The 25718-nt window shown below is 37.9% G+C and overlaps 1 protein-coding gene across 1 annotated transcript in view; it reads right to left on the minus strand.

The window, feature by feature from the left end:
- Positions 1–8807: 8807 nt before the first annotated feature.
- si (sucrase-isomaltase) overlaps positions 8808–25718 on the minus strand; it is a 61972-nt gene continuing 45061 nt past the window's right edge. Inside the window, exons 31-47 of the mRNA XM_026192202.2 lie at positions 24065–24193; positions 23745–23861; positions 23539–23601; positions 23288–23404; positions 23086–23176; positions 22755–22893; positions 21942–22075; positions 21738–21772; positions 21002–21118; positions 17302–17450; positions 16409–16493; positions 16257–16313; positions 15705–15829; positions 15278–15366; positions 13059–13108; positions 10734–10898; positions 8808–9331 (exon numbers count right to left, since the gene is read on the minus strand). Of these exons, the coding sequence (XP_026047987.2) occupies positions 9254–9331; positions 10734–10898; positions 13059–13108; positions 15278–15366; positions 15705–15829; positions 16257–16313; positions 16409–16493; positions 17302–17450; positions 21002–21118; positions 21738–21772; positions 21942–22075; positions 22755–22893; positions 23086–23176; positions 23288–23404; positions 23539–23601; positions 23745–23861; positions 24065–24193 (1740 nt within the window). The 3' untranslated portion in view covers positions 8808–9253. The remainder of the gene's footprint in view (positions 9332–10733; positions 10899–13058; positions 13109–15277; positions 15367–15704; positions 15830–16256; positions 16314–16408; positions 16494–17301; positions 17451–21001; positions 21119–21737; positions 21773–21941; positions 22076–22754; positions 22894–23085; positions 23177–23287; positions 23405–23538; positions 23602–23744; positions 23862–24064; positions 24194–25718) is intronic.

Genomic DNA, 25718 nt, shown 5'->3' on the forward strand with positions numbered 1-25718 from the left:
ACGATCGCACATTTCCCATCACGATAGACGGCAGACACGGTTTAAACCTCCTCCTCGCTTCGAGCCTCCGCTGTCTCACCGTCACCTTTTTTCTTCTCTTCTGTCCTTGACCTCTGCATCCCCGATGTGTTTTCCTCCAAATTTCAGCTGGTACTTCTGCGGGCACTTCTGCGGGCCTGGCCAGCGAGCCGGCCGGCATCAGGGCGATCAGCTGATCTCTGGAGTAAACAGTCCGTGCGTGTAGGAGATGTGCCGCGGTCCCGTTCCATGATAAAAGTAACAGTTCCACGGCCACCAGAAGAACAAAAACTCTCTCAATCCACATGATTGAGTAAGAGATAGAAAACGGAGGAAAATACAAGTCAGAAAAAAAAAGAATACGTAAGAAAAAAGAGCTAAACTAAGAGAAAAGCAGGAGCGACTGTAACAGGCTGCACGCTGGTTGGCGCATGCGCACAGTGGTGTGATCTGCTGCTTACTGGCTTCAAAAAAAATATCTGGCCCAGATAAATTCCTCGGTTTGAAAATCTGGCCCAACTAACTTCGTAGTTGAATAGGCATGATCTAAACTATTAAAACATAGACATAGCTCGTGGGTCTCAAAACTCAGCAAAAATCCCCAAGCAGCCTGGAAGCCAAGCTAGCTGGGTGACTGTGGGGATAATAATCCAAAGCAGCCCTCAACACACCACCAACCCATTCATGTTTCTAATCAATCCTCAAAACTTGGCCGAGACAGGGGAAAAGAGAAAAAAAACCCAAAACGGTTAAGGCACCCTCAACCTTGTCTTGACATATGGCATAGAAACTGAACATTTACCAATATTTCCTGAAAATTCTCTTTAGCTTGACCATTTTAGCATAATGGTCTACACAGCACTAGGGAAAAGTTCTTACTGTAGATATCTATCTGAAAGTGCTAAATTAAATTTAGGGACGTGATTGATTCATTCCATTGTTTTCTTCAATGCCATGTGCCAACACTGCAGACCAGCTATCTAAATTAAAGCAATAAAGAGAGGTTTGACTCTGGTATAATTCAGGCAATATGCTTTAGATCAGTGTCCATGTGCACTGAGATGTGCTTTTCAATCTGATTTACAGATTTTTGGCTAAATCTGAGCAGAGAGTACAGCCCTGTACACTTCAAAATTCATCCCACTGCTTCTATCAGCAAACACATCATCAGTAAACACCAATGATACCAGTACATGCCAATGTCATAAAATATACTCCATCAAAAATAATTTCCCCCAGGGATCAATAAAGTATTCTGATTCTGATTCTGATTCTGATTCTGATCATGCCTCAGATCATGTGGTATGAAAATGAAAAGAAGAGCTCATGTTCCTGTCATTCTCCAGTGTTTATTTTCCCATCCTTCTAGAGCAAGTTTTATCTGTCCAAAGAGTGTTTTTTTCCTTCTTTTTTCTGGATCTGTGCAGGGCCTTTTATGTACCAGACTGCTCCTGTTTGGTTTTTCAGCTTAATAATGGCCTCGTTCACTTGCATCGACATCTCTTTGAACCTCATGTTGAGAGATTTAGTGAATAGCTACTAAATGTAAGTTCAACTTTTGGAAACGACTTTCGCATTGTAACTCATGCAGTATATGTTTTCTTTCTCTCACTTCCCTTCTCTCTCTGGAAATCAGCCCCTAGTCTCTTATTCTCCATATCTCACTCATGTTTTGTATGTTTTTCTCCGTTTGTATTTTCTCTTTCTCTTGATATGTCTTGTTCTCTCTGTCTGTCTCTCTTTCTGTCTCTAAGCAGTGTCTTTCTTCTTTCCCTGATGAGGCCATCCCCTCAATGGTGATGAGACAGGCAGAGGGTGATTAAAGTGGTATCTCATCTGGTAGGAAAACTGACCTCAATCAGAACTATTCTACCAAGAGGACACCCCCCCTCTCTGTTTCCTACCATCTATCCCTTCTACTCTGTATTTCCATGACTATCATCCACCATCCTTTATTCTTCCTGACCTGATCCCTCACCATGCCAGTGCTCTCCATCGCTCATCATCCCTCTCTTGTGTTCTACTCTCCTTTTTCATCTTCCCCTATCCACTTTTAGTGATCACTCTCAATTTGTCATCATCCGCTGTATTGTTCTGTGATGGTAATCTCTTTTTCTCAGGAACTCTCAAGTTTGCTGTCATCAGTTGTATGCAAAAAGCATCACATTTACAAAAAAAGTATGCTTTTTAAGAAATGGAAATGCTCTGGATTTCTTGAAATTTGAAAGAATCAGATGCTTTGAAATGCAAACACACACACACACACACACACAAAGATGAGCGTAATCCCAGTATGTCCTTTCTAAATGTCAATCAGGCAATGCATGTTGTCATGGCAACATTTACTCGTAAACTATCTAAAAAAAACACATCCCTGTTTTTAGCTTTGCAATTACTACCATGCATGACTGCCATCTTTTGCTATATTCATCTTCTTGTGCTGAGAATGTAACATGTCTCTCCCACAAACATTCATTAATTGAGCCAACACAAGTGTGTGAAGTATGCAGGTAACTCACGTATGTGTCCTTAAGCTGGTGATTGCAATCCACAATGAAGCTAGAGTTAGATTCTTCAGTCCTTGCGTCTCTATGGCAGCGCCCAGAATAAACTGAATAAGCTTAGAGGAGACTTCACTGCCTTGACAGTGTATATTTTGAACATGGATTATTTATTCATTCATTGGTCGTCTTTTGTGGTGTCCTTATTTTATTAGCCGATGGCTACGTAAGCGCTGCTAAATAGATAAATAGAATGATACCCATGTGTTGAGGGCAATTGAGGTTTTTTTTTCTTTTGTTTCTTTGAATACCCTACCATGTGATCTTAACTTGCACTTTGAGTTTGTTGGTGATCATGCAAGTTGGATAATTTGCAGGCTTTTGTGCACACTTTACTGCACTGAATTACTTGGCCACCAGAGGCATTTGACTAGCTCTGTTGAACCGGAAGTGATGCAATCACGAGGATATTTAAATCCTTTTCTGCATGGATGGTTTGGCTAGTTCAAAAATGGTTCCCCCTCTGTGTTTGCCTTGTTTTGATTTGATTTGTAAGGGATGTTTATATGAGTGTGTAAGTGTGTGGGTGTGCGGTTGTGCCATTTGATGTGATTTATAAATTTGCATGCATGTGGCCATCCTTTGGTGCTTAATCCACTATCTGCAGAAATAAATATTTTTTTTCTTCTCAGTGCTCTATCCAGTAAAAGAGAGAAATATTTTTGTTCCAGTTTGCACTGACTCATAATTAACCTTCTAGTTTCTCTCAGCTTAACACAGTGAACTCTTGTGTCCACCTTAGGTTTAAAGTGATCTTTGTGCACCACTGATCAGTAGGTTCTTTCTAAGCAAACAGACACACAAGGAGAGTAAAAAAAAAAAACCATTGTCTAGAAATTATTCAATATTTCCCAACATGTTTTTATAGCAATGGTGTGGCACAGTACTATATAATGCACATATTTTATTCAACATAATATTAATACTTAGTTTCATGCCTAATTAAATTCCACAATTAAAGAAAAGTGTCCTTTGTCTTTTGGTAGTGGAATGGGCTTTTTCTCTTGAATGAGACATGTTAAGAATAATGACAATAGTGATCAAGATGATGATGGTAATGGTGCAATTATGATTGCCATGATACCTGAAGGGGAAGCGAACAAGTGTCGACAGATGTGCTTTAATGACATTTATTATTTATATTAAACAAAATGGCTGTCTAGTGCTCTCCACAGTTTGTATCCTTCATCTTTAAATGTCCCTTTTGAAGGAAAAGGTCCCTTCAGTCATGTTTTTAAATTAATCCTCGTTTTTATGTTGGAAAAAACAAACAATGTTATGGATCAAATTTTTATCTTTACTGATTAAAGTTAGTCACACATATGTTTAAATCAACATAATTTTTCCTCGTGTACAATGTACAATATTCAGCTACAGAATTAATATTATTTTGAGATGCTGGCTGATGCTATAGTGTTTCCTCCATGTTTACTGAAATGATAGGCATGTCATTAGTTGCTAAATTCTATGGCTAAGAATGTAAAAAATCTAAGACAGAATCTAAGAAAGGCTTAAAGTCATAAGGATTCATTGTCTGGAATTCTATGGCTATCCATGTCGGAGATGGTTTCACAATAAATACAAAGTTTGACATGCTGATTCAACAGAGGAAAAACATGTCAGAAGAGCATTATGGATACCATGAATGTCACAACCAATTCAACAGTTGTAGCTTTGTAGCAGATTTTTCAGTCTGCAGCACAGTGCGACTGACAGGCCATGTTGTTCGTAGGTCTAAAACGAAACAATTTACATTCCAGTACAAAAGAAACGCTAACGCCTCTGAATTACATTTTCTACCAGGTTTTTCAGCAAATATAAACAGGTTTCCACATTCGGTCTTGTTTTTTTGTCTGTCTTCAACATAATCTCTTTCAGTGCCATAAAATGGGACAGCTCATTTTTGCCCTGACAAGCCAATCAGAATCAGTGAATGGAATCAAATCAGTTCTAGCAAGAAAACAAACATGTTTACTTTGTGTCTGCACAACATCATAGGAAGCATTAGCTATATTTAATACGCAGCTCTTCTGCTTGTTTCGTATTTGGTTGCACTTGGTTTATACAGACAATCGTGTTAGAAGTGCTAGAACAACTTGCTAGCAGGCTGTCCATGTGAAATATCAATATTCTCAATGTGACTTGTACCTACATTCAAATGATCAGCGAAGTGGAAAAAGTGGGAAAAAAGTGATGCAGGTTCTTCATTCAGTTTTAAAACTGCCAGCTTAAAAGTTTTTATCACAGACAAAAATGGCATTTTAGCCAGATATTTCTCAATAATAGATTATTAGAAGAACATGCATAGAAATCAAGCTATGTTACACTAACAAATACCATAAATTACTTAATTTTTTCATTATGTTTATTAGTTTTTAATGTTTTCACAACCCCCTGCATCCCAACCTTAAAACCCACCTCCCCATTCCCTTTCAGTTTTTGTTATCCAGAGTTGCTTTTTTGATTTTCCCCCTCTTATTTATTTATTTATTTACAACAGAAGGTTTTGTGAAAGCGTTTTCTTGTGTGTTTCAGACAGGGTCAGGAACCATTCATGCGTCTATAAAAGTTGCACTGTTAGCTCTCACTGGGCAGATGACTTCCCTAAATGAGCAACAGATCAGCAAATGTGAGGGGTGAAACTACTCATGTCAAACAGGTGACATTTTTATGTGTTTGTGTGTAAGTGAGAGTGCTTGTGTGTGTCAAATGGTGAGCCTGGCTGTAAGGACCTGGTTCAGCAGGGTTCTGCTTCATTGTCTCTAAACTATTTGTCTTCATCAGATGAAAATATGACAGAAAAAACCGTGTGGGAGAAAAAAAAAGAAAGAAAGAAAGAAAGAAAGGGAGACGAGGTCAAGTCTATATTCTATATTTGCATTTTAAGGCCTGTGTATATGATTGTGGGGGGAAGGCGTTGCGAATCCATGAGAGATGAACTATTTCTAATTTTAAAATGATGCATATTTTCAAGATTCAGCTTGTCCTGAAAAATTAGCATATGAATTTATTGTGACAGGTGACATTTTACGCACCTTGCTGTTTTTCTGATGTGACTGTCACAGAAATGTGCTCATGGATTTGACTTTCATTATTACTGGTTTTGTAACACCTCACAGGTGATTTTGCCGAGCTCTTAATAGTTCAAATATGGCATATGCATAAAGATATGAAATATATAATTCACACCATTTGCTAACATGTTAATAGCACATGTGTACGCACCCACGCGCCTGTCACATTTGACAGACTTTGATTTTGCCACAGTGTTTTCTCTCTGTCTTTTATGTTGTTTCATTTCCCCACCCCCATCACCCATCTGTGCCTCTGTTGTATCTGTCATTCACCCCGGGAACAAAGACACATTACTGTTACTGCAACTTACTTGAAGGCATGCTTTCTGCTAAGATGGCTTCTCTTTTAGAAAGTCAGAGAAAAAGACAACTATCCATAAGAAGCGTTGGACCTCATTAATTTAGAAAAATCATGCGAAAATCATGTTTTGACAATCTGGAACTAGAACTGAATTATTTGAACACTGATGGAGAATGCTATTTATGTTTTTTTTGTTAAAAATATCCTAAATATATATTATGTATATATTTTTTGTATACATTTTAAAGATTAATTTTTATTGCAGTGCGTTTTAATTATTTTATTTATTTGTATGTAGATTTTTTTTAAATTTCTAAATCCTTAAATTTAAATCCTCGTGGTTCATTAAATACTATAAGCTCTAGTTTTTTGTTTACCTAATATCTGCTTGACATTTAGCCCTCTGTACCCTATACACCAGGGGTCTCCAACTCCAGGCCTCGAGGGCTGGTGTCCTGCAGGTTTTAGATCTTGCCCTGGGTCACAAAAGATTAGTTCATTACCAGGCCTCTGCAGAACTTCAAGACATGCTGAGGAGGTAATTTAGCCCTTTGAATCAGCTGTGTTGGATCAAGAACACATCTAAAAACTGCAGGACACGGGCCCTTGAGGCCTGGAGTTGGAGAGCCCTGCTATACACCCATAGACAGCCAGCAAGTTTCTTTTACTGTTTGTGTATAAAATAAGAAAACACTTTTTACACACCATATTTATATAGAAATAACTCAGGGATTTAAAAAAAAAAACAACAACAACAAAAATCCCAGATATGTGTCAAATAAATATTTAGTGTTTTTATCTGAGTCACTTCCAACTTTTCATCTGTAGTAAGTGTAGCTTGTCAGTCCACTGTTTACCTCAGCTCTCAAAATGGTGGGTGTCTGAAGTATTCGTTGTCTATTTACTCCAGAGGAAGATGTAGAAATTTGTGAAAGGGCTCCAATACGGGTCGATAAGTCAGTGAAGCTCACTTATGACTGATGGCAGTGATATTCAGGTGAGTTGTCAAAGATATCCTGAAGTTTTCTGTTGGCAGTGTAAGCACCGCTGTTTTGGCAGTGTTACCTAAACTTTCTCTGAAGGGCATCTAATATTGTCAGACTTACTGACTTGAGTCTGAATGTGAATGTAATCCAACTATTTATCACAGGCAAACTATAATTTTTAGGACCCTTAAGCCTAATCTTGGCTGGCAGTTACCTTGATAACTAACTGCTCTTATAGCAGGCTCGTGGTTAGCTGTATCGACTATCTCCAACAATGAGGAATAAATGAACATGATTATGCACATTTTCTTATGTTACAGCTCTCTTTCAATAGCTTTTTTTAAAGATAAATTTAGGTATTTTGAATTTATATCAGATTTCCCCCTTTTTTTTCAAATTTCAGGAATCTGGAACATTCTAATAGGATTTTATTGGAGTATATTGTATCTTGCATAAATACAGCACTAAGCACTGAGATTTAAAGAGCACAGAACAGAGGCTGATTGGCAGACAGAAGATGGGTAAAAATGATTGGGCCAGAGGGATGATGATATATTTGAGAACAGGAAACCTGCCGTGTTTATCTAGTGGGTCAGGCCCAGAGAGAGACGTTCAAGCCTAAGGAACACTTCTTTAAAGTACTGAGTAGACCTGTATTTGACATGGGTTGACTACGGGGATTATATTAAAACAAAAGAAAAGCGAGAGCAGTGATTTTTTCTGAGCATTAGAAATTTTAACATTGAGCAAAAAACCCCAAATCTTTCTAACCTACACTGATTCGACAAGCCTCTGTGTGGTACAGAGCAGAAAACTTTGGTGGCCAACTAATTGCAAACCAGTCACCCTTCCAAAACATGTAGTTTGGGCTACATCCATGTGGAACTGGAGTGAGGTTAATTGATTCACAGAAGACAGGCAAGAGATTTGACCAGAATGATGAGAACAAAATTGAGCTGGAAATTACAGGAAAGCAGAAATGATGAAAAGAAAAATCTGAGCCAATGCTGTTGTCAATTTTTACAAATGTTTGACAGAAAGAAAGCATTTAAGTCTCATTCACAACAAATTCAAAACATGGTAGTGTCAGGGGTAATTCATTATTAACTTTCTTTCTTTGACAAAATGAGAGAGAAAATATATATGTGTAAAAAAAGGAACCAGTAACCACCAGGAATGTGAAGAATACAAAACTTCGAATTCATTCACAGTCTACAGTCTTTATCTCTTTCTTACACCAGTAATGACTTCAGTATGAATCCAGGAAGAATGCCTCTTCAGATCATCAGCTCAATTAGTCCCAGAGGCACTGAAGGTAAGGATGTTTTCACAGTCAAAGTGTAAAAATTCTCTTTTCAAAACAATAGCTAACCTGAACACAGGGCTTAGAATGATTCATCACAGTTCTAAACTTTTTGGACATGAGCGCATAAACACAACGTTCTACAGCAACCCCCAAACACATTGCTTCCCGTGGAGTGGCGATTAGAGTGGAAATCAATTTGAGGTGCCCATGGCTAAATTGACATCATTAGGTTTACTGCAGGCTGAATAATGGATGGCTGTATCATTATATGGGAAAATAATGGGATGAGACAAAGCACAGGTAGACAGCTTGCTGCAGGTGAGAGCTATAAATAGATGCTGGCACACCCACACAAACACCCATACATGCACAAGTCTGCGCATATCTACTGTGAAAAATACAAGTGGCAAAAGCACAGCACTAAATGACAATAACACAAGCGCAAAGTACAAACTGGAGTTAATGAAACTTAATTTACTATTACTAAATTCTTAGTACCTACAAAACCTCAATGCCACCTGAGCTACAGCCACCCCAACTGGAGAAGAAGACCAAACACAGTTTTTAGTTCACTGATTTATTCATATCTTATTTGCAGGAACGACATGCATATGATGCACAGAGTTCATTGCAGTTGGATCCTAACATTACCTTATTCTCATTTTCTTAAAAGTAATCAGCATGTATACATGATTGCAAGAAAAAATATTCCTACCATAGACATGATTGGCAGTCATTATTTTGTCTACGGTATCACACATTTTGGGATATTGAATGACAATAAAGTTCTGAAGTTATTTAGAGTAAATCAAACATTTGTTTTAAAGGCACAGTCTAACGGTAAAAAGGAAAACATTATTCGGTTTTATAGGTTGATGGGAGGCACTGAGGTTTCACATTTCATGTTCAAAAACAAAATGTATTCTTCACATCTTTGTTTAAATTAATGAACCCTTATTTTAAGATATCTTTTTTTTTTTTTTTACAAGTGAACACAAATACTGCACTCAAGCCTTGGTCTTCCATGTTAACTGAAAAGGCTGTTGCACATTCACATTCAGATCAGTAATATCTATGGTCAGCTCCTGTAAAAGCAAGAGGAAACATCAGTTTTACTTCTTCATTGGTGGCTCACGTTTACTATTTTTTAAATAAACATCATCCAGGACTTAAGAGTTGAATGTACAGCACTTGCCTTCTGTTCTGTTCTATAAATTGGATCTGATCTAAAGGCTAATAATTCAGTTTTTCTAATATATACACAGTACATCTTTCCAGTAAAGTTAAACAAGCTGACGCTGAGACGTGTTTTGTGCATGACAGTAAGAGCAGGCCTATACGTCTTCAGGATGAAACATCTCGTCCTGTGCCAGACAGAAATAGCTCTCCCACCTCACTGTATTTAACTGACACAGCACCAGCTGCTTACTATTTCTTTCAAGTTGTTACCCCATCAGACAATACTTAAGAAGATAAATGGATTGTCTCATGCTGAAAAACTACTTATTACCATGCACATACTGTGTCATCCTTATTCCGTTTCTCTTGTTCCTCACTGCCCTTTTTCTCCCCCACCCCCACACATCCTTCATTCTTCACGTTTATCTCTTTCACCTCTATTTTTTCCCTCCATCTAGTTACAGTGATGCATTCTCCCTCTCTCCACCAGTACTGCCTGTCCTTCCCTTCTTTCTACAGATGAACCATCTTTCTGTCTTTTCAGTATTCGTAACCCATCCTTGCATCCCCAACACACACAAACACTGAGTCCTCTGTCATTCTGACTTTCTTCATCTGCAATTCTTGCCCTCTCGTCTGGCTTCTCCCTGTCCATCTTCTCAAGAACAGTATAAATGTACAGCTTTTTCATCTACCATTATTTATGGAGCTGCTATCATTTTCATGCTTCTGATAAGTGCACTGAGTACAGTACACAACCTTGACAGGAATATTTTATCATAAGCCAAATGAGGAGAGGGAATACATGCTATCCTCTTGGACTGTTAATTCCTTTTTTTCATTTCCCACCTCAAACCAATGTAGCACTGCAAAACAGCTTTAGATCTTTACACATGACCCAAACTCTTCTTTCTTATTTACAATTTGGGTATTTGGATTCTGAGAATTTTATTGCTATTATTTATACTTTTATTTTGAGTATCTTAAGGCTTTAGAAAATCTGTGTTTCATGTCATGTTTTGGTACACACCCTCCTTCTGCGGCTGAACTTTATTGACCATGAACCTCTGGCTTGCCTACAGAGCACCAACGCTCATTTTTGAACATCACAACATTCATTTCAACATTTAATTTATGTTAGGAGCTTTTGTGGTGATAGACCATTTCCTATATGCAGTTTAGGTTTTATACGGTCATCTGTAGTTTAATGAATAATACTTGATTAATTTTATTTTAATGTGGATATACACAATATTTAGACATTGGCATTAACCATAATTGAATTAAGTGTTCCAGAAATGTACTGACCTGTGATTCAAGGTTGTGCTGTGGGGTTAGTGGCTGAGGGCCTTCATTTAAAGTTATGGTAACCTCTGTGATCTCAGTTCCCACGCCCCAAATCCTCACCACACCCAGCTTCAAATAATCTACAGCATCCAGGCCAGATGTTCCCACATCATTGGTCAAAGTGTTCTAAAATTGAAAGTGATGAAGACAAAGAGGAGGCGTTAAGGGGAATCATATATATGTATATGTACAAAACACAATGTCATTTTGTTGTGTTATGGGAATATATGTATTGTTATAGGAATTGCACGACAGGACAGATAACAACAATCATGAACTTCATATTCACTTTGCTGGAAAAATGTTTAAGCTGAGTCATGAAATTTACCCAGTCATGCATTATTGTTTATTTTTTGGTTCATCTTTTCAGTGAGTGAGATTTACTATTTGAATCTCTTCCTTATATAGTTCTATTTTTAGTCCTATAGTTTTATATCCAACAGGTAATGTTGTTTACTCTGATTCCTTTTAGCTGTACTGAGGTCCAACACTCATACAGAGCTAAGAGAACACACATATACGAATACACACACATACGCACCTACATTCAGATAGACATCCAAAGTGGCATACGATCTGCTAATCTGCCAGGCTGCTTCTGCTCAACTTATCCTCATCTTCTCACATCTGCCTGTTCGCACATACATACATCCCCACAGTCACTTACATACGCATGCGTGCACACACAAAATACGTGCACACACACACACACACACACACACACACACACACACACACATACTTCCTCTCTCTCCCTCTTTGGCTGTCAGGCAGTGCCTGTTTTATCGCTGTGTGAAATTGCTTTGAATTGAGCCTGATTGTAGGCAGAGGACAGCCACAGATGTTTGGCCACGGTAGCTTTAAGTGTATGTTGTAGGGTTTTGCATATATGTGTGTGTTTGGGTTTAGATGTGTGTATTAATGTGTGCCTTTGGGTCTTTGCCTGGCAAAGAGGCAAATGTGGCTGGGTTATTCCCACTGGTCCTAGCTATTCGGGAGTTTTTAACATGTCCGACCTGAACTACTATCAAGTTGTTACCAAACAAACTTTGCCATAACACATAGGCCACCTTTCTTTCTTTTTTTCAACGAACTTAAATACCTTTTGCAGAAGGATATGATCCTTACATAGTAGCAATATTTTAAAATTTACCCCAAAAGACACCAATGAGGCAACTCTGTTGCTGGTGCCAAATTTGAATTCAATTTTGTAAAACTTCATTAGAATCACAAGTGAATCCTTTACTATCTTGTTCCTTATAGATAACACATCCTTTAGGGTTATGTTTTGATTTAAGAATGTCTTCATGTCAGTGGACAAAACTCGTTCATCCACTTCACTCAATAAGCTTGATAGTTGTTTATGCATGGTGGCATGGTGTTGCCAGGGTTGGCACTGTTGTCTCAGACCAAAATTCAAGGAATAAGTCCTTACACGCTCTTCCTGCACCTGCATGACTTTACTCTGTTATCCTTCATGATCCTGGTTGATCCTGGACTTTAGGTAGACAAAGTATTTAAAGTGTATAAACTAAAGGACTGTATGTGACCTTTCTGGAGTATTGCATGTTCCTTTCTGATTTCCCCAAACCAGCAAGAGGAAATCAAACAGAAAGCATATAGCTGTTCATGTTCATCAGCATATAGACTTTAAAACAGAAAGTCTCAAGAAACATGAGAGCTAATAGAGAGTCAGAAAACCTGTTTAAAATGCACTTCAAAACTGGATTGAGTGGTGAGTCACAAGGTTTGCATTTCAACATAATTCTGATTTGTGAGCCTGGAGACAATGTACTTACTGGTTAGAGGTTTTATACAAGGTAGATAATAGGTTTGTCATAATACCTTTGGGAACTATTTGTCTGATTATTTGGGATTTTTTTTGTTTGTTTCTGTTAGTTAGTTAGTTTCTTTCCACATAAATCCCTAAAAAATGTTTTGTTCTACATTAGAGGTTGCCTTAAAAAGGCAGGATTATTAAATCATTTGTAATGCCAGAAACACACCGAAATCTGCATTAACATATCCACTCAACTTCAGGCTCTTCTGTCTAAGCATGTTAATTTTAGGCCACAGAATTCTGATTAGGGTTCATGCACAACAAAAGCTTTGCACCTGATCAAAATTATGTTGACCACAGTCACACACACCACCACAGCCTTTTTAAATGCTAAGGTATCAGCTGATCTGCTTGTCTTGCTGCATTAATAGTAATAATGATGATAATCGGGGGGGGGGGGGGGGGGGGGGGGGGGAGTATGGCTTGTATTTGGCCATTGAACTCACCGACGTCACTGAAAATGTGACATGAAGATATTTTTTGTTCTCCACTGTGTCTGAGGAGAGAAACAGGAGTGAATTACATTCAGAGCAGAGGCATGGAGGGTATGCAAAGGAGTATGTGACTATGCAATGAGCGACGCAGCGACAAATAAGGGATGCATAAAAATTTGTGTTGATCAAGGTTTAAGTTCATATTAATATTACCTAAAGAGCAAGTAAATAATCACCTTAGAAAACCCAATTAAGTAAAATAAACAGTTGGCTATGCCACTTAAATATACATAGGTGGTATTAATGCTTGAAAGTAAAACCAGTTGAATGCACGAGAGAACACCAGTGAATGACAGAGTAGCACAATGAGTGCTGCAGCTGGACCGACCTGACAGACAGCGGAGAGAATAGCAAAACCTCTGAGCTAAAACTTAAAAATGCGGAAGCCGAAACAAGCAGAAAAGTAGATAGTACAGGTAAGAAAGCGATACGCTGAGAGGCAAAGCAAGCAAGCAAGACATAGGAAGGCTACATGGCAGACAGACAGGGAGACGCAGAAGAGAGAAGCAAGGGACCAGATAAAAGAGGAGTGATGGAGAGCATATCTCTAGGCTGTGACACAGGGAATTACTGTAATGGTTTCTGTCACTCCCCTTCTATGCATTCCTCACTTGCTTACTATCTGCCTTTCTCTCCTTTGTCCCAACACAAACAGACCGTCCACAGACGAGTGCATCTTCTCACAGAAGCACTTCTGAGACTGATTCTGTTCGTGTATGTGTAAATATGCATGTCTGAGAATAAGCGAGGAAGTAGAGATAGACGTGTTGTAGCTCACTGTGTCTTTCTGATAAAATCCATACTGAATTTCATATTCAGTGAAAGTAGCAGAATTACTTTCACTGAATAACTAACTGCGCAGGAGCTTAACACACACTGGGATGAAAAGCCATTAGTGGATTCTGATTTTCTAATTTTCCAAAATGTTCTGTATCTTTCATTAATCAGTGCACATCTTGTAATTTAAACAGCAAGCCTGTTATTCTTATCATACAACGTCAACAAGCTTGATCTCTTTTGTTTGCACACCAACTTGGCAGCTTTCGTCCACTTAAAAGCATCAAGTTCTGGCCATTGATCAACTTCTGTCTTTTGTGGTAATGATATCAGTTTTTGAAATAGGTGATTTAAACCCATAAATAAAAAAAAAACAGAAAATGTAAATTTCAAGATAAGAATGAAAAAAGGATTTTCCTGTTTGAAAACGTATCTGGTTACAGGGTTGTAAGTAAGATTAGAAACTGTGATACAAATACCTAAAATGTTCTACTGCTCTTCCTGTACCATGATATTCATGTGAATGTCATGGTCTGGAGTCAGGTTTTGTTTATTCTATGTTCTGGGATTTTGTGGGCTTTTTTGTGGTTTAGTCGTTTGTATTTCGTGTTCCTTAGTTATTCTTTAGCACCTCTGTGATTTTTAGTCTCTGTGCCTGCCTTGTGTTCCTGGTGTTGTGTTTTGTGTCCTGGTTCAATGTTCATGTCATTTCCTGTTTTATTTTGACAGTCCCATGTCCTATGTCAGTGTATCTACCTTTGCACCCTGTTGTCTCCTTATGTCTTATTAGTCCTAGCTGTATTTCCCTCCTGTTTCTCATCCCTGCATTAGTCCCTTGTATATTTAAGCCCTGTGTTTTCCTTTGTCGTATCATACCCCCTCATGTGTTGTAAGTCTCCCTGTGTTTCTGGTTTTGGTTTTTCCGTGCTTCTAGTGTCCCAGAATTTTGTTCATAGTTTTATGTTCTAGATTTTTAATTTGTTTTCTGTAAGTTATACTAAATAAAGTTTAGCAGCTTTATTTGCTAGAAAAAGCTGCTAATAAAGTTTCTTTTTTCGTGCACGAGTTTCTGCATTTGGGTCCACTTCAGGCCTGGCACAGCCTCACTAGACAGTGAAACTATTAATGCCTAGAAAAAAACTGTCTGGTGATTGCATTTCTTATGCTAACTCTTATTTATGGCTATTATTAATGGCCACTCCACAAAAAACAAAAGGAAACAAGAGAGAGAAAAAAAATGTAGTTCTAGTCAGAATCAGAAACTTTATTGTCATTGTCATGAGAACAACGAAATTAGTGAGTCATTTTACTATTCAGGAATAATGACTCCATGAACACATACAGTATTTGCTGTTTTGGTGGCTGTACGTGTTCAAAAGTAACCTTTTGCTTACCTATTCCTTCACCATCGTCCCAGAAGAATGATCCCTTGGCAGTTCCAGCATCACTCAGGGCAACGATCAGTCCTAAAGGATTCTTCCGACTAAAACAAAAGGGGCAGAAAGGGTTGTAATAGATTTGTTGTAATAGAGGACAATGTCTATTTATACCTGCTGCTGAGAACAAATATATTCCTGCTGAGGGGATCCATCTGACCTCTTTCCTGCTGGAACAGTCATCGCCCTCTGACTGTCTCTCTCTCTCTCTTTCATTCTCATTCAAACACACAAGTGATATGTGCTCCGTTCTGCATTTCTGCACAGGCACTAAGCCCCACATACACACACGCGCGCGTGCACACACAAGTCATACAACACACAGGATGCTGACCTGTAGCTGCAAATTCTCAAGATGTATCAGTCATAATGTATGCTCACTTACCTGTAATATGTAGTGTTCTCTGGTTTCTGCCAGGGTAAGATATATCCTCCTCTGACGTGAAGGTTAATATGATTCAAGGGTGTTGGCATGTCAACCATTGTGCTATGCACTCCAACAGCTTTGGCCTGATGAAAGAAATAATTACATACTATTAAAGTACTAGAAATACTACAGGTTATTATCTTTGATTAATTTAATTCAACAGGTCCTTTGCATCGGTAGGGTAGAGACTAAAAGCACAGACTAGCATATGTGGAAATGTGTTAGTATGTGTGCATAGTGACAAGGGGTTGTAATGCTGTTTAACAGATGGGACTCCCTTAGCCCCACAGAGTAGGTTTTTGTTATTAAGGTGCTCTCTGTAGTGGCTAAGCTCTAGCTCCGTGATGGTGTTGTCATACTGTATTTACTGTCAGGTGAATGTTTGTTGTAGTTTTTATTTTAGCCTGTTAAAATTGTTAAGTCAGTAAAACAGAGGCACCTTTTAGTTCTCAGCATTCTGCAAGAACTTTGACACTAAATACTTTACTGTTGTTACGAACAAGTACTTACAGTGTGAAAGTCATACCAGCGGTCTTTAGGAATATATCCTCTTACAGTTGTGACTCCCTGTCAAAAAAATCAGTTACAGAAAATCAGAGCCAACCTTAAAGCTATAAAAAAAATAAAAACAATACAAAACGTGTGCACATGTTGCACCATACTGGGTCCAGTGCAGGGCTGATGAGCAGGGCAGGTCCCCACAGGAACTGTCTGTAGATTTCCCATGTAGTTTTATCATCCACAAACCTACAACATACAACCACAGAGGCCATTAAACATGACTGAAAGAAATGTTACCACTGCTCTCTTATGCATCCTCAACCCAGATGACTATTCAAGTACTCATTCAGAATTCAACGGTTTGCAGATGCAAGCCAATTAACCCTGCAGACTCACCGTGCCAGCTCCTTAAATACCATCTGTGACTTTATAAGAGTCTCTTAAAATGAATAAATATGTCTTCTTCTTCAAACAATTTCACACATTCACATTTGGGAGCTACCAAGTGCAGCCACAGTCATCTATGCTTGGCCTCTACACTACACAGTCACATTGCCTTGTGCAGAGGGTTTTTTAAAGGCAGCTGTTGTGGCAAGGAATACAACTCTAATTTTCTTACCAGTTCAAGTTATTTTCAAGAGCCCATTTCTCAAAGCAACCTTACCTCACTACAAAATTCATGGACACTCAGTTAAAGTCAGTTTTATCTCCCATTTAACTTAGCATTTGTAGCCAATTGTGAAAGCCTTCTTTTAGAAACATGATATAACTTGTGTTATCAGTCATTAAAAGATACTGGGGTTGAAAACATGTTGTACACTAAAGAGAAAGTTTCCTTTTTTTAAATTCAGAAACTTCTTCATGTTACGTTGCACACTGCTCTCTAATGAGAAGCAGTGTAGTATAAAATCAGGTCATCTTGCCAGTGATCAGGATGAAAGATCCATGCTGGTAATAGCTCAATTATTTGATAAAGTGACTAAATGTAATGCTAAATCGCCCCAAAAATTATCATCAAAGATAAGAGCCTTGTGTTTTGTCGGTTTACACTTACTCGTGTAAAAGTGGTCTGATCACTGTGCTTCCTTTCGTATGCGCCTCAAACATCAGAGTGTATAGATAGGGCAGGAGGGTGTAACGGATGTTCAGAACATCCCGGGTTGCAGTGGCGAATGCCGCATCCCAAGAAACAGGATCTTGCCTCTAAAAGAAAAACAAACAAACCATTAAACATGATATTAACAAAATTTGTATTTTTTTTTAAAAACTGTTGGACAGTGGTAACTAAATACAGAACCTAACAGCACATGAATGAATACACCAATCACCATTTACCAAATTTTCAAGGGATTTTTTTCCCTTTTTTAATAAACTTTTAGGATCAAGTTGGATCTGATCTGATTTTTTTTTTCATTTTCTTAAATGTAACTGTCTGTGTCTATGTTTGTCTACGGCAAACAGACAAATATATTGTTTTTGCGCTTAGCAAGTCGATATGCGTCGCCTTTTGAAAGAAATTAAAAACACAAATGCAGTGTTGAATTAGCCTATTGATCTAGTACAGCAATGAGTTGTTAACCACTGGCAAACATTGACAAAGAGACACAGCACCCCATCAATCACTGGCTACAGTGTTTCACAGTTGTGTGAATTTTTGCTGTCTGGATTATCTAGAAGCTTATATGGCTGTGTGTCTGGGTCGTGCACTGGAAGACTCAAAAAGATAAAGAAACTTAGTTTGGTTGGTGATTCTTATGCTGTTTTCCTACTCTCTGTTACAGTGTGCTGTGTATGTATGTGTATACATTATATTACTCTAAGTACTTTAGAAGCTTATCAGCATGTGTTAATCTGTCTAAACATCATCACAATATATTCAGGTTAACAGTTACCAAATAGCAGTCCTAGATATTCAAACCCTAGTTTGGGTTTAAATACCTGGGACTCTCCACCTTTTGGTTGTAGAACTGGAGAAGGCTCTAGGATGCAAGGTGAAACAATTTCAAAAACATGGTTCAGTCATCTTTTTCTAAAGCTCTTACACTTGTACCTAAAGCCACCCAAACTCTCTGATAATGAATTTATGGGATGCCAATATTGAAACACAATTCGTAAAAAAAAAAAAAAAAAAGGCCAAACAATTTTAAACAAAAGCACATAAGAATTACAATAACCAACATAAAATATCCCCAAACTTGTTTCATACAATCTAAAACACCACACATATATTGCATGGCCTGACAGTTATACCACTTTCTGCAAAACCTTCAAGGTAGAATTTTCATTCATAGAAAGCGAGAGATGGGATTGATGGAGATGTGCAAGAAAAGTGGGGTCCATATGCTATGAATTCATATAATTTATAGTGGCAAAATGCAAAAGGAAAAAGGCAAGACATTCGCTCCTTCAAAGAAAATAAAGATGCCATCTGTTTGGCTGCATTACCCATTCTTATATCCTCCTCAGTATATGGTCATTCATTTCATTTTATCTGTCTCGAATCTACCCCCTCACCTTATCTAATAAACATCTGAGTTTCTGTTTTGCATAGCTCATATCAGAAAAAGAAAATATATTTAGATGAAGAGTAATATGTCCCTTTGGGTGAATAACAATATACATGACTCCAATATAACTGCCCTGCTGAAGCAAGGCTTGGTCGAGAAGGTCTCTTGTTTAATTAATTTTGTTCTGATATCACTGTGGACACGGCAGTATATTGCTAGTGCGGTGAAAATTATCTAGAGGTCAACACTGAAAGTTGTCTGAGGGCAAAGAGACACTAGGCGTGACGGAGCTCTGGGAATGACTCTGCAAAAACTCTCCTCTCTCTTTCCGTCTCCCCTGTTTCTGACCTTGGATACCCTCCAGTCTGGTTTGTGCTGTTACATACTTCGTTGTCAAATGGCTTGTTAAGCAGACTAGATGTTGCAGTCACTAACTGCCTGATGATTGCATAGCTTTTATCTGGCTGTGCTAGATAAAAGCCACATTTTACTCTCATCCAATACATTCCTTTTCAGATTTGTGCTTCAAAAGTGGTAAATAGTTTCTTTTCTTTTTTTTTATCTTTTCCCACCTCTCACATCATTATTACTAGCCTGTGTCAAGGCCATTTAACTTACTCAGTTGTCATCTTGTGTACATCGCCACTGATTTATCCGTAGTTTGTCTTGCTTTCTCTCAAAGCATATGACTTCCTCAGCTCTTCCTTCTCTTTTTTTTTGCATGTCAGTATTTTCCCTGACAGGTCTTCTGTTTTTTTGTGTGTTTTTTTTCTCCAGGTTGCTATAAATACACAGTGTGCATGCTCATCAGTTCTCTCCTAATACCTCTGACTTTTTCTCTCTCTGACTTCACAGCTTCCTCTGAAATTGTCATTTTGAGCTACCCTCTCCTGCCGTGTGAGTACTTTTTTTCTGCCAGTTTTACCCATGTTTAAACATCCATTTGCAACCCATTATTAAACGATTGGTATCATGGCGTGCATGTGTGTGTGGAGGTTAGGTGGTGTGCAGTGGTGCCCAGATCACCTTGAGAATTCAATTATATCCCCACTCCATGTTGTTAAAAAGCACAGGCACTGACCCACACACACAAACACACGCCCACATATACATACACAACTGTGTCCTGTCTAGTATTGCAGACTGTAGAGCAGAGAAATTTCGCCTGGTGGGATCGATCTCCGGACGGGCGTTATTGGATTTCTCAGATGTGTTCCAACGCTTTTAAAGGTCAGCGCTTGAATGAATGCCACCAACACAACACCGCCGAACAGGTCTATCCTTCTGTGTGTTTGTGTGGGTGTGCACGTATGTCAAACAGAGATTAAGAAAGAGATGGCAAAGGAAATAGGAAGTAACTTAGTTTGCACAAAAGCTGGTATGTGTTCGTAATATATCAGTAGAATTTGACCCCATATTTTCAGAACACAAACACATGCTGGCTATAGGAGAATTCAGATGTAGTGAGCACCTTGATTTGTGTCATTTAAGGCCAGAAGAAGCAGCTCATATACCCTTCATCCAACATTCGGAGCTGAATGTTGTGAAGTTTAATCTTAGGCAAATGCAAGTTACAAGATTTCATGAATATAAAAACATGACTACTTTTGGATATACAATGTCATAGTTTTCGTGGAATTGCTGATATTTTTTCCCCCAGATGATTGATATTTAATTTTTACAAATGCAATTTAAAAGTTGAACAAAAATGTATTAATGTATATTTAAATCATTACAACAACATTATATTTTACATATACACTGCACTGGTGACATTTAATCTTGTTTTTGCTCTTATATACTCATGTAAGTAGCCGATGCTGTATCTTCTGAAGTGTGTTTAAGGACATTTTATGTGCTTTTATTCAGTGGTTTAAAAAAAATTGTTCCTGGACTCCTGGGCATAACTTCACTTTACGAAACGAAAAGTATGATTAAAAAAAAAAAACAAAGACCGTGAGGAAGAAAGTACGGAAGAGGATTAGGGCGCCTTCCAAAAAAAAAAACAGTGGGTACGTCTTTCTTTTTCTTCTTTTCCAGAATTCTGAGAAAAAAAGTCCAAATTCAGAGATTAAAGTCAGAATTCTGACTTTTTTCCTCAGAATTCTGGAAAAGAAGGAAAAAAAACATACACACTTTTTTTTCTGTGACCCTAATCCTCTTCCGTAAGAAAGACACCAAGTCCATATATAAACATTTTTTATATATTCTCTTGAGTCTACAAAAGTTTATTTTTAATTCACTCACCGGGTTACCCTTGCCATTGTGGTTGCGTGAGTATGGATAGAAGGCACCCAGCTGTGACCAACGAAGACACATCTCATATTCAGCTGGATTAAAGAACCCGCATATGTCTGCCCCGGTCTGAAAGAGACAAAGAGTCTGAGTTTATCAATGTGTGTGTGAGGAGATGGAGATAGACAGAAAGAAGAAACATGTGTATCAAAGAGCAGGTGTATCTACAAAGAACTTCTGATCTACAGGAACTGGGGTCATGGTATTTTAGTTTATTTATTTTGCAATCATCGTGTTTCTGAGATGTCTTTCCATCGTATAACCTTGCAGCTGGGCTGGACACATGCAAATGAGTCTTCAATTAAGAATCAATAAGGTGTCAGTTTATAACTATTATTGGACGGACAGAAGGGAGAAAAGACAGAAAGACAATATGCGAGGGGAGAGGAGGCGCAAAGAGAAAAAAGCAAACAAGTAAAGACAGAGAGAGCCAGGACAAGAATATAAAATGTACGATTCATTCAGGACTGCTAATTTAATAACATGTCCTGACGGAGTAATACATGGGAATTTTAGTGAGGTGGGGCTTCTAGTCGCATGCTTCGCGTTGTATTTCACAATGTCCTCTGATCAAATGGGTCAAGCAAACAAAATAACATAATTCAAGCTACTGTAATCTATTTAGCGAGGGCAAGATCGCTCAATAAGATTACATCTTGTCAAAAGCCGGACAGATGATGATACTTACGTAAGAGATGCCAAACAGACTGAACTCCATCATACCTGTAGAAGAAAGGAATATGGAAAGTTGTGGATTTGTATTTTTTCTTTTGTTTTGGGTTTTTTGTCACTTTTTTCTCTAAGTAAAAAAGACCCAAATAATTATTGTTGAATACCATTAATTATGAATAACAAGTTTTATCTTAAAGAAAACAATTATATCTGTATGTACCTATAATGGATTTGTAAAGCTGATCCCAACCAGAATTGTTGTCTCCAAGCCAATGTCCAACCCATTTTCCACTAGAGGGGTAGGTGGACCTGGTGACCACTATGCCTCTTTTACCTGTCACATCCAGAAGGGCACTGTGGAAAGAAGAAGGACACAGAAATTTGGAAATAAATGGATATGGAAATAAACAACCCAATATCACAAAACGTGTCATAGAAACACCAATTCTGCATGTCGATTTCACACTTTGTCTCTGCAGAAGCTGCATTACCAGCAGGGGGTGATAATATATTTAAAGACAAAAAGTCGCTCGTGAACCAAACACATAGAAAGTATATTCCGGGGTTCTTAATCGCTGGAAATGATTAAGCTGGGTGACTAATATGTATTTACATGTAAATTAGTAGTGTGTTTTTAAATACTTTTCTAGCTTTAAGATATCAGTGTTTTACCTTCCATGTCTGGGTTTCTGATTTAGATTCATCATCAACATCAGCATTTCTTTGGGATGATTTACATTTCTCGGGTGAAATGGCCTGGATGTTGTGATTATTATGTCATAAAACTTGAGCAGCTCTCATATTTGTTGAGTTACATGGATAGCTTATGCTTTCATGTTAAAATAAAATGAAAAGAACTGTGTTTTTGTAGGCAAAAAATGCACTTGTTATATATAAAACAATACCGTATAGCAGCTTCTGAAGCTGGCAGGAAAGAAAACAGCAATACACAAAAGCACATATATAAAATACACATAAAACCACACACACAAACAGGCACATACGGCACACATACAAATGCATATATACTTACTCATAGGTAGGCTTGGAGTGGGACCAGCCGTAGAGGCTATGGACATCATAGTGTCTGACTCTTCTTCCATCACTGAGTATCTGTTCACTGTTCATACACAGAGTCTTATGGTTTAAACCAAGATGTTTTGACTCCAAGGCTGCAAAATGCACACACACACACACACACACACACACACACACACACACACACACACACACACACACACACACACACACACACACACACACACACGCACACACACACACACACACACACACACAGCTTATGTTGATATTGTTAAATAACCTAATTATTTCTCATGGTAAACGAATACTGTAGTCTGTCTTACGTGGCATATATGGCGGATTTTCCAGAACTGGATCACCAAGACACTTTCCTCCAACTGTGCCATGGACAAAACTTGCAGGCTCATTCATGTCCTTCAAAAAAACATAAAGTATAGATGATGGAACTGAAAAGAAAATCAGGTAGAATCAGTGGTAAACAGAAACAAGGTGCCTTTATTGGATTTTCTATTTCAGGACACTCACGATCCAAATACCATCAAACTTCATGGTATTCTCATAGAAATCTTTAATTTCTGTGTGCCACCAATCTGCCGTTTGGTTCCGGAAAAAGTCTGGAAATGCGGTGTATGACCTATAGAGCTGGAGATTAGAAGAAAATGAAATTATGAAAACTGAAAGAGCCCAGTAATGATTAATGTCTCTCTCTCTGTCTCTCTACACATACACACAAATATATACACACACATATATATGGAATACAGAAAATATTGTACCTCTACTTGAGTATCCCAGTCCAGACTTTCATCTACAGTGACATTGGGATAATCAGGCCACACCTGTAACAGTTATAATATAAATATAATAAAAATAATGATAGCACAAATGATTGCTACACAACATGCACAATCTCTCTTTTTCAACACAGCAAATCCTGAAGTATATATTGTTTAACTTTTTGTGAACATTCATTCCTTCTTACCTTCCCCCACACAATGCCATCACTGATGGTTTGGGGCCATTTGATGAAAACATCTGCTGCTATCCCTCTCTCAAAAGCTGGATAGGGCTGGGTCTCATTACCTGAGATGGCGGGATCCTGGAATTGGAAATGCACAAGTGTTGTGTATTCAGTACATGAGAGAATGCAGGTTTTCAGTAAGATGTATCCTTTATAAAAATGGAAATTACACTACATTTGACATTAGAGTCAATCAATTTTATTTTATTATATTTACATCTGCCTTGTGTTTGCTAATGATTAAGCTTTACTTCAATGTAAAGATCTCAATATCTTATTACCAGAATGAAGATGAACCTCATGCCCTCGTCTCTCATGCTATCAACCAGGGCAGGCAGTCCTTGAAAGTCTTTGTCCAGGACAAAGTTAAGCTGACGCTCCATGTAGTCAATGTCTGCATACTGCACATCCTGCAAAAGATGCCAATTGAAGCTTAAAAGAAAATTTAAACTAACATTTTGTTGCATGTTCATTTTTGTGTACAGAGTTAGTAGATACAATTACGTTTAAATTAAAGCTGTTTTTAAAAACACATTTCTTACTAAACCTCTAAACAGCTAAAACACTTTGGATACAAATGATAATAATAATTAAGATAAGATAAGATAATCCCTCGGGTGGGTTCCTCTGGGAAATTCGGTCTCCAAAAGCACAGCACCGACAGAAGTTACAGAGTTACAGAATATTATATATATATATATATATATATATATATATATATATATATATATATATATATATACACACACACACACACACACACACACACACACACACACACACACAAATGCAGAGACATATATAAATAAAATAAAATATACGAAGGGGATAAATAGAATAAAAAATAGGAATAAAAATTAAAATACAAATGGATTGCACATTTCAAGTATAATTAATTAATAAATAATGATAATAACAACTGATAACTTTTCATACACAGGTGTCATATGCTGGGCTGTAGCGGATAAATATGTCAAATCGGCTGCTCTATTCTTATAATGCATGCTACACATGGGATGTAGGAGACGTGAGAGTTTTATTTGTTTCTGGGTCTCATTTCTTCCAATGAAAATAACACTTGATCTGCTTTGGTTGCCTAAAATGTCTGTGGAAGATTAAAGCTGGCTCGTGTATAAAGCTAGCTGATGTGTAGCATTTTTAAGTATCTGAATTTTCTGCAATCCTTCATTCCACCTAATGATGCAGGAATCTTTTTGGTTGGTGTCAGCTTCTTGCAGGTTAGGGCTTTGTGAAAGCATATTCTGGGGATCACTTGATTATTGATGGAAAGTCTTGTGTTCTGTTCTGCATAATGAAGAGGATTCGGTTCTGGCCTGTTTCCTCATAGGACATCTTTGGCCAAAATGTTACCCTAATATGCACTTCAGTTTTCACTGTGAGGAAATGTGTAGTACAAACTGGAAATGTCTAGAGGCTGTGAAACATACAATTGATTGAATTTCAAATAAAATTATAGGTCACATTTGATTAGGTTAAACTGGATGTACCCAGTGTAATCCACAAAGTCCACGTCTCCATTTTTCTTCTCCCGAAAACCCAATTTCATGTAATTCAGTTACAGGCCACATACAATCATTATACTGCAAAAACATAGATACTGTGTTGGGTTTAGTTCTGTCTGTTCCACTGAGTGTATGGCTCTGCACTATACAACCTACAATGGATAAGCTTTCAGGTTGCATTTGTCCAGATGAAGCCAATGAAATAATTCCTTGTGCAGTTGCACTGACTGAATGAAATCAGACAAAAGCAGACAAATATACTGCTATGTAATTGAGCCACATGTTTTATAGAGAGTATAAGCATTGTGTCCTGCAGACACAGTTCCTTAAGTTGTTTCACTTGCTCAGAAGGAGGTGTTTGGTTGGCAGGTGAATTTTTTAATTTATCAGAGAAAGAAGTTAAGAAACGTAC

The sequence above is a fragment of the Astatotilapia calliptera genome, chromosome 14 (genome assembly GCF_964374335.1).
Source record: "Astatotilapia calliptera chromosome 14, fAstCal68.1, whole genome shotgun sequence".
In the NCBI taxonomy this organism is placed as follows: Eukaryota; Metazoa; Chordata; class Actinopteri; order Cichliformes; family Cichlidae; genus Astatotilapia; species Astatotilapia calliptera.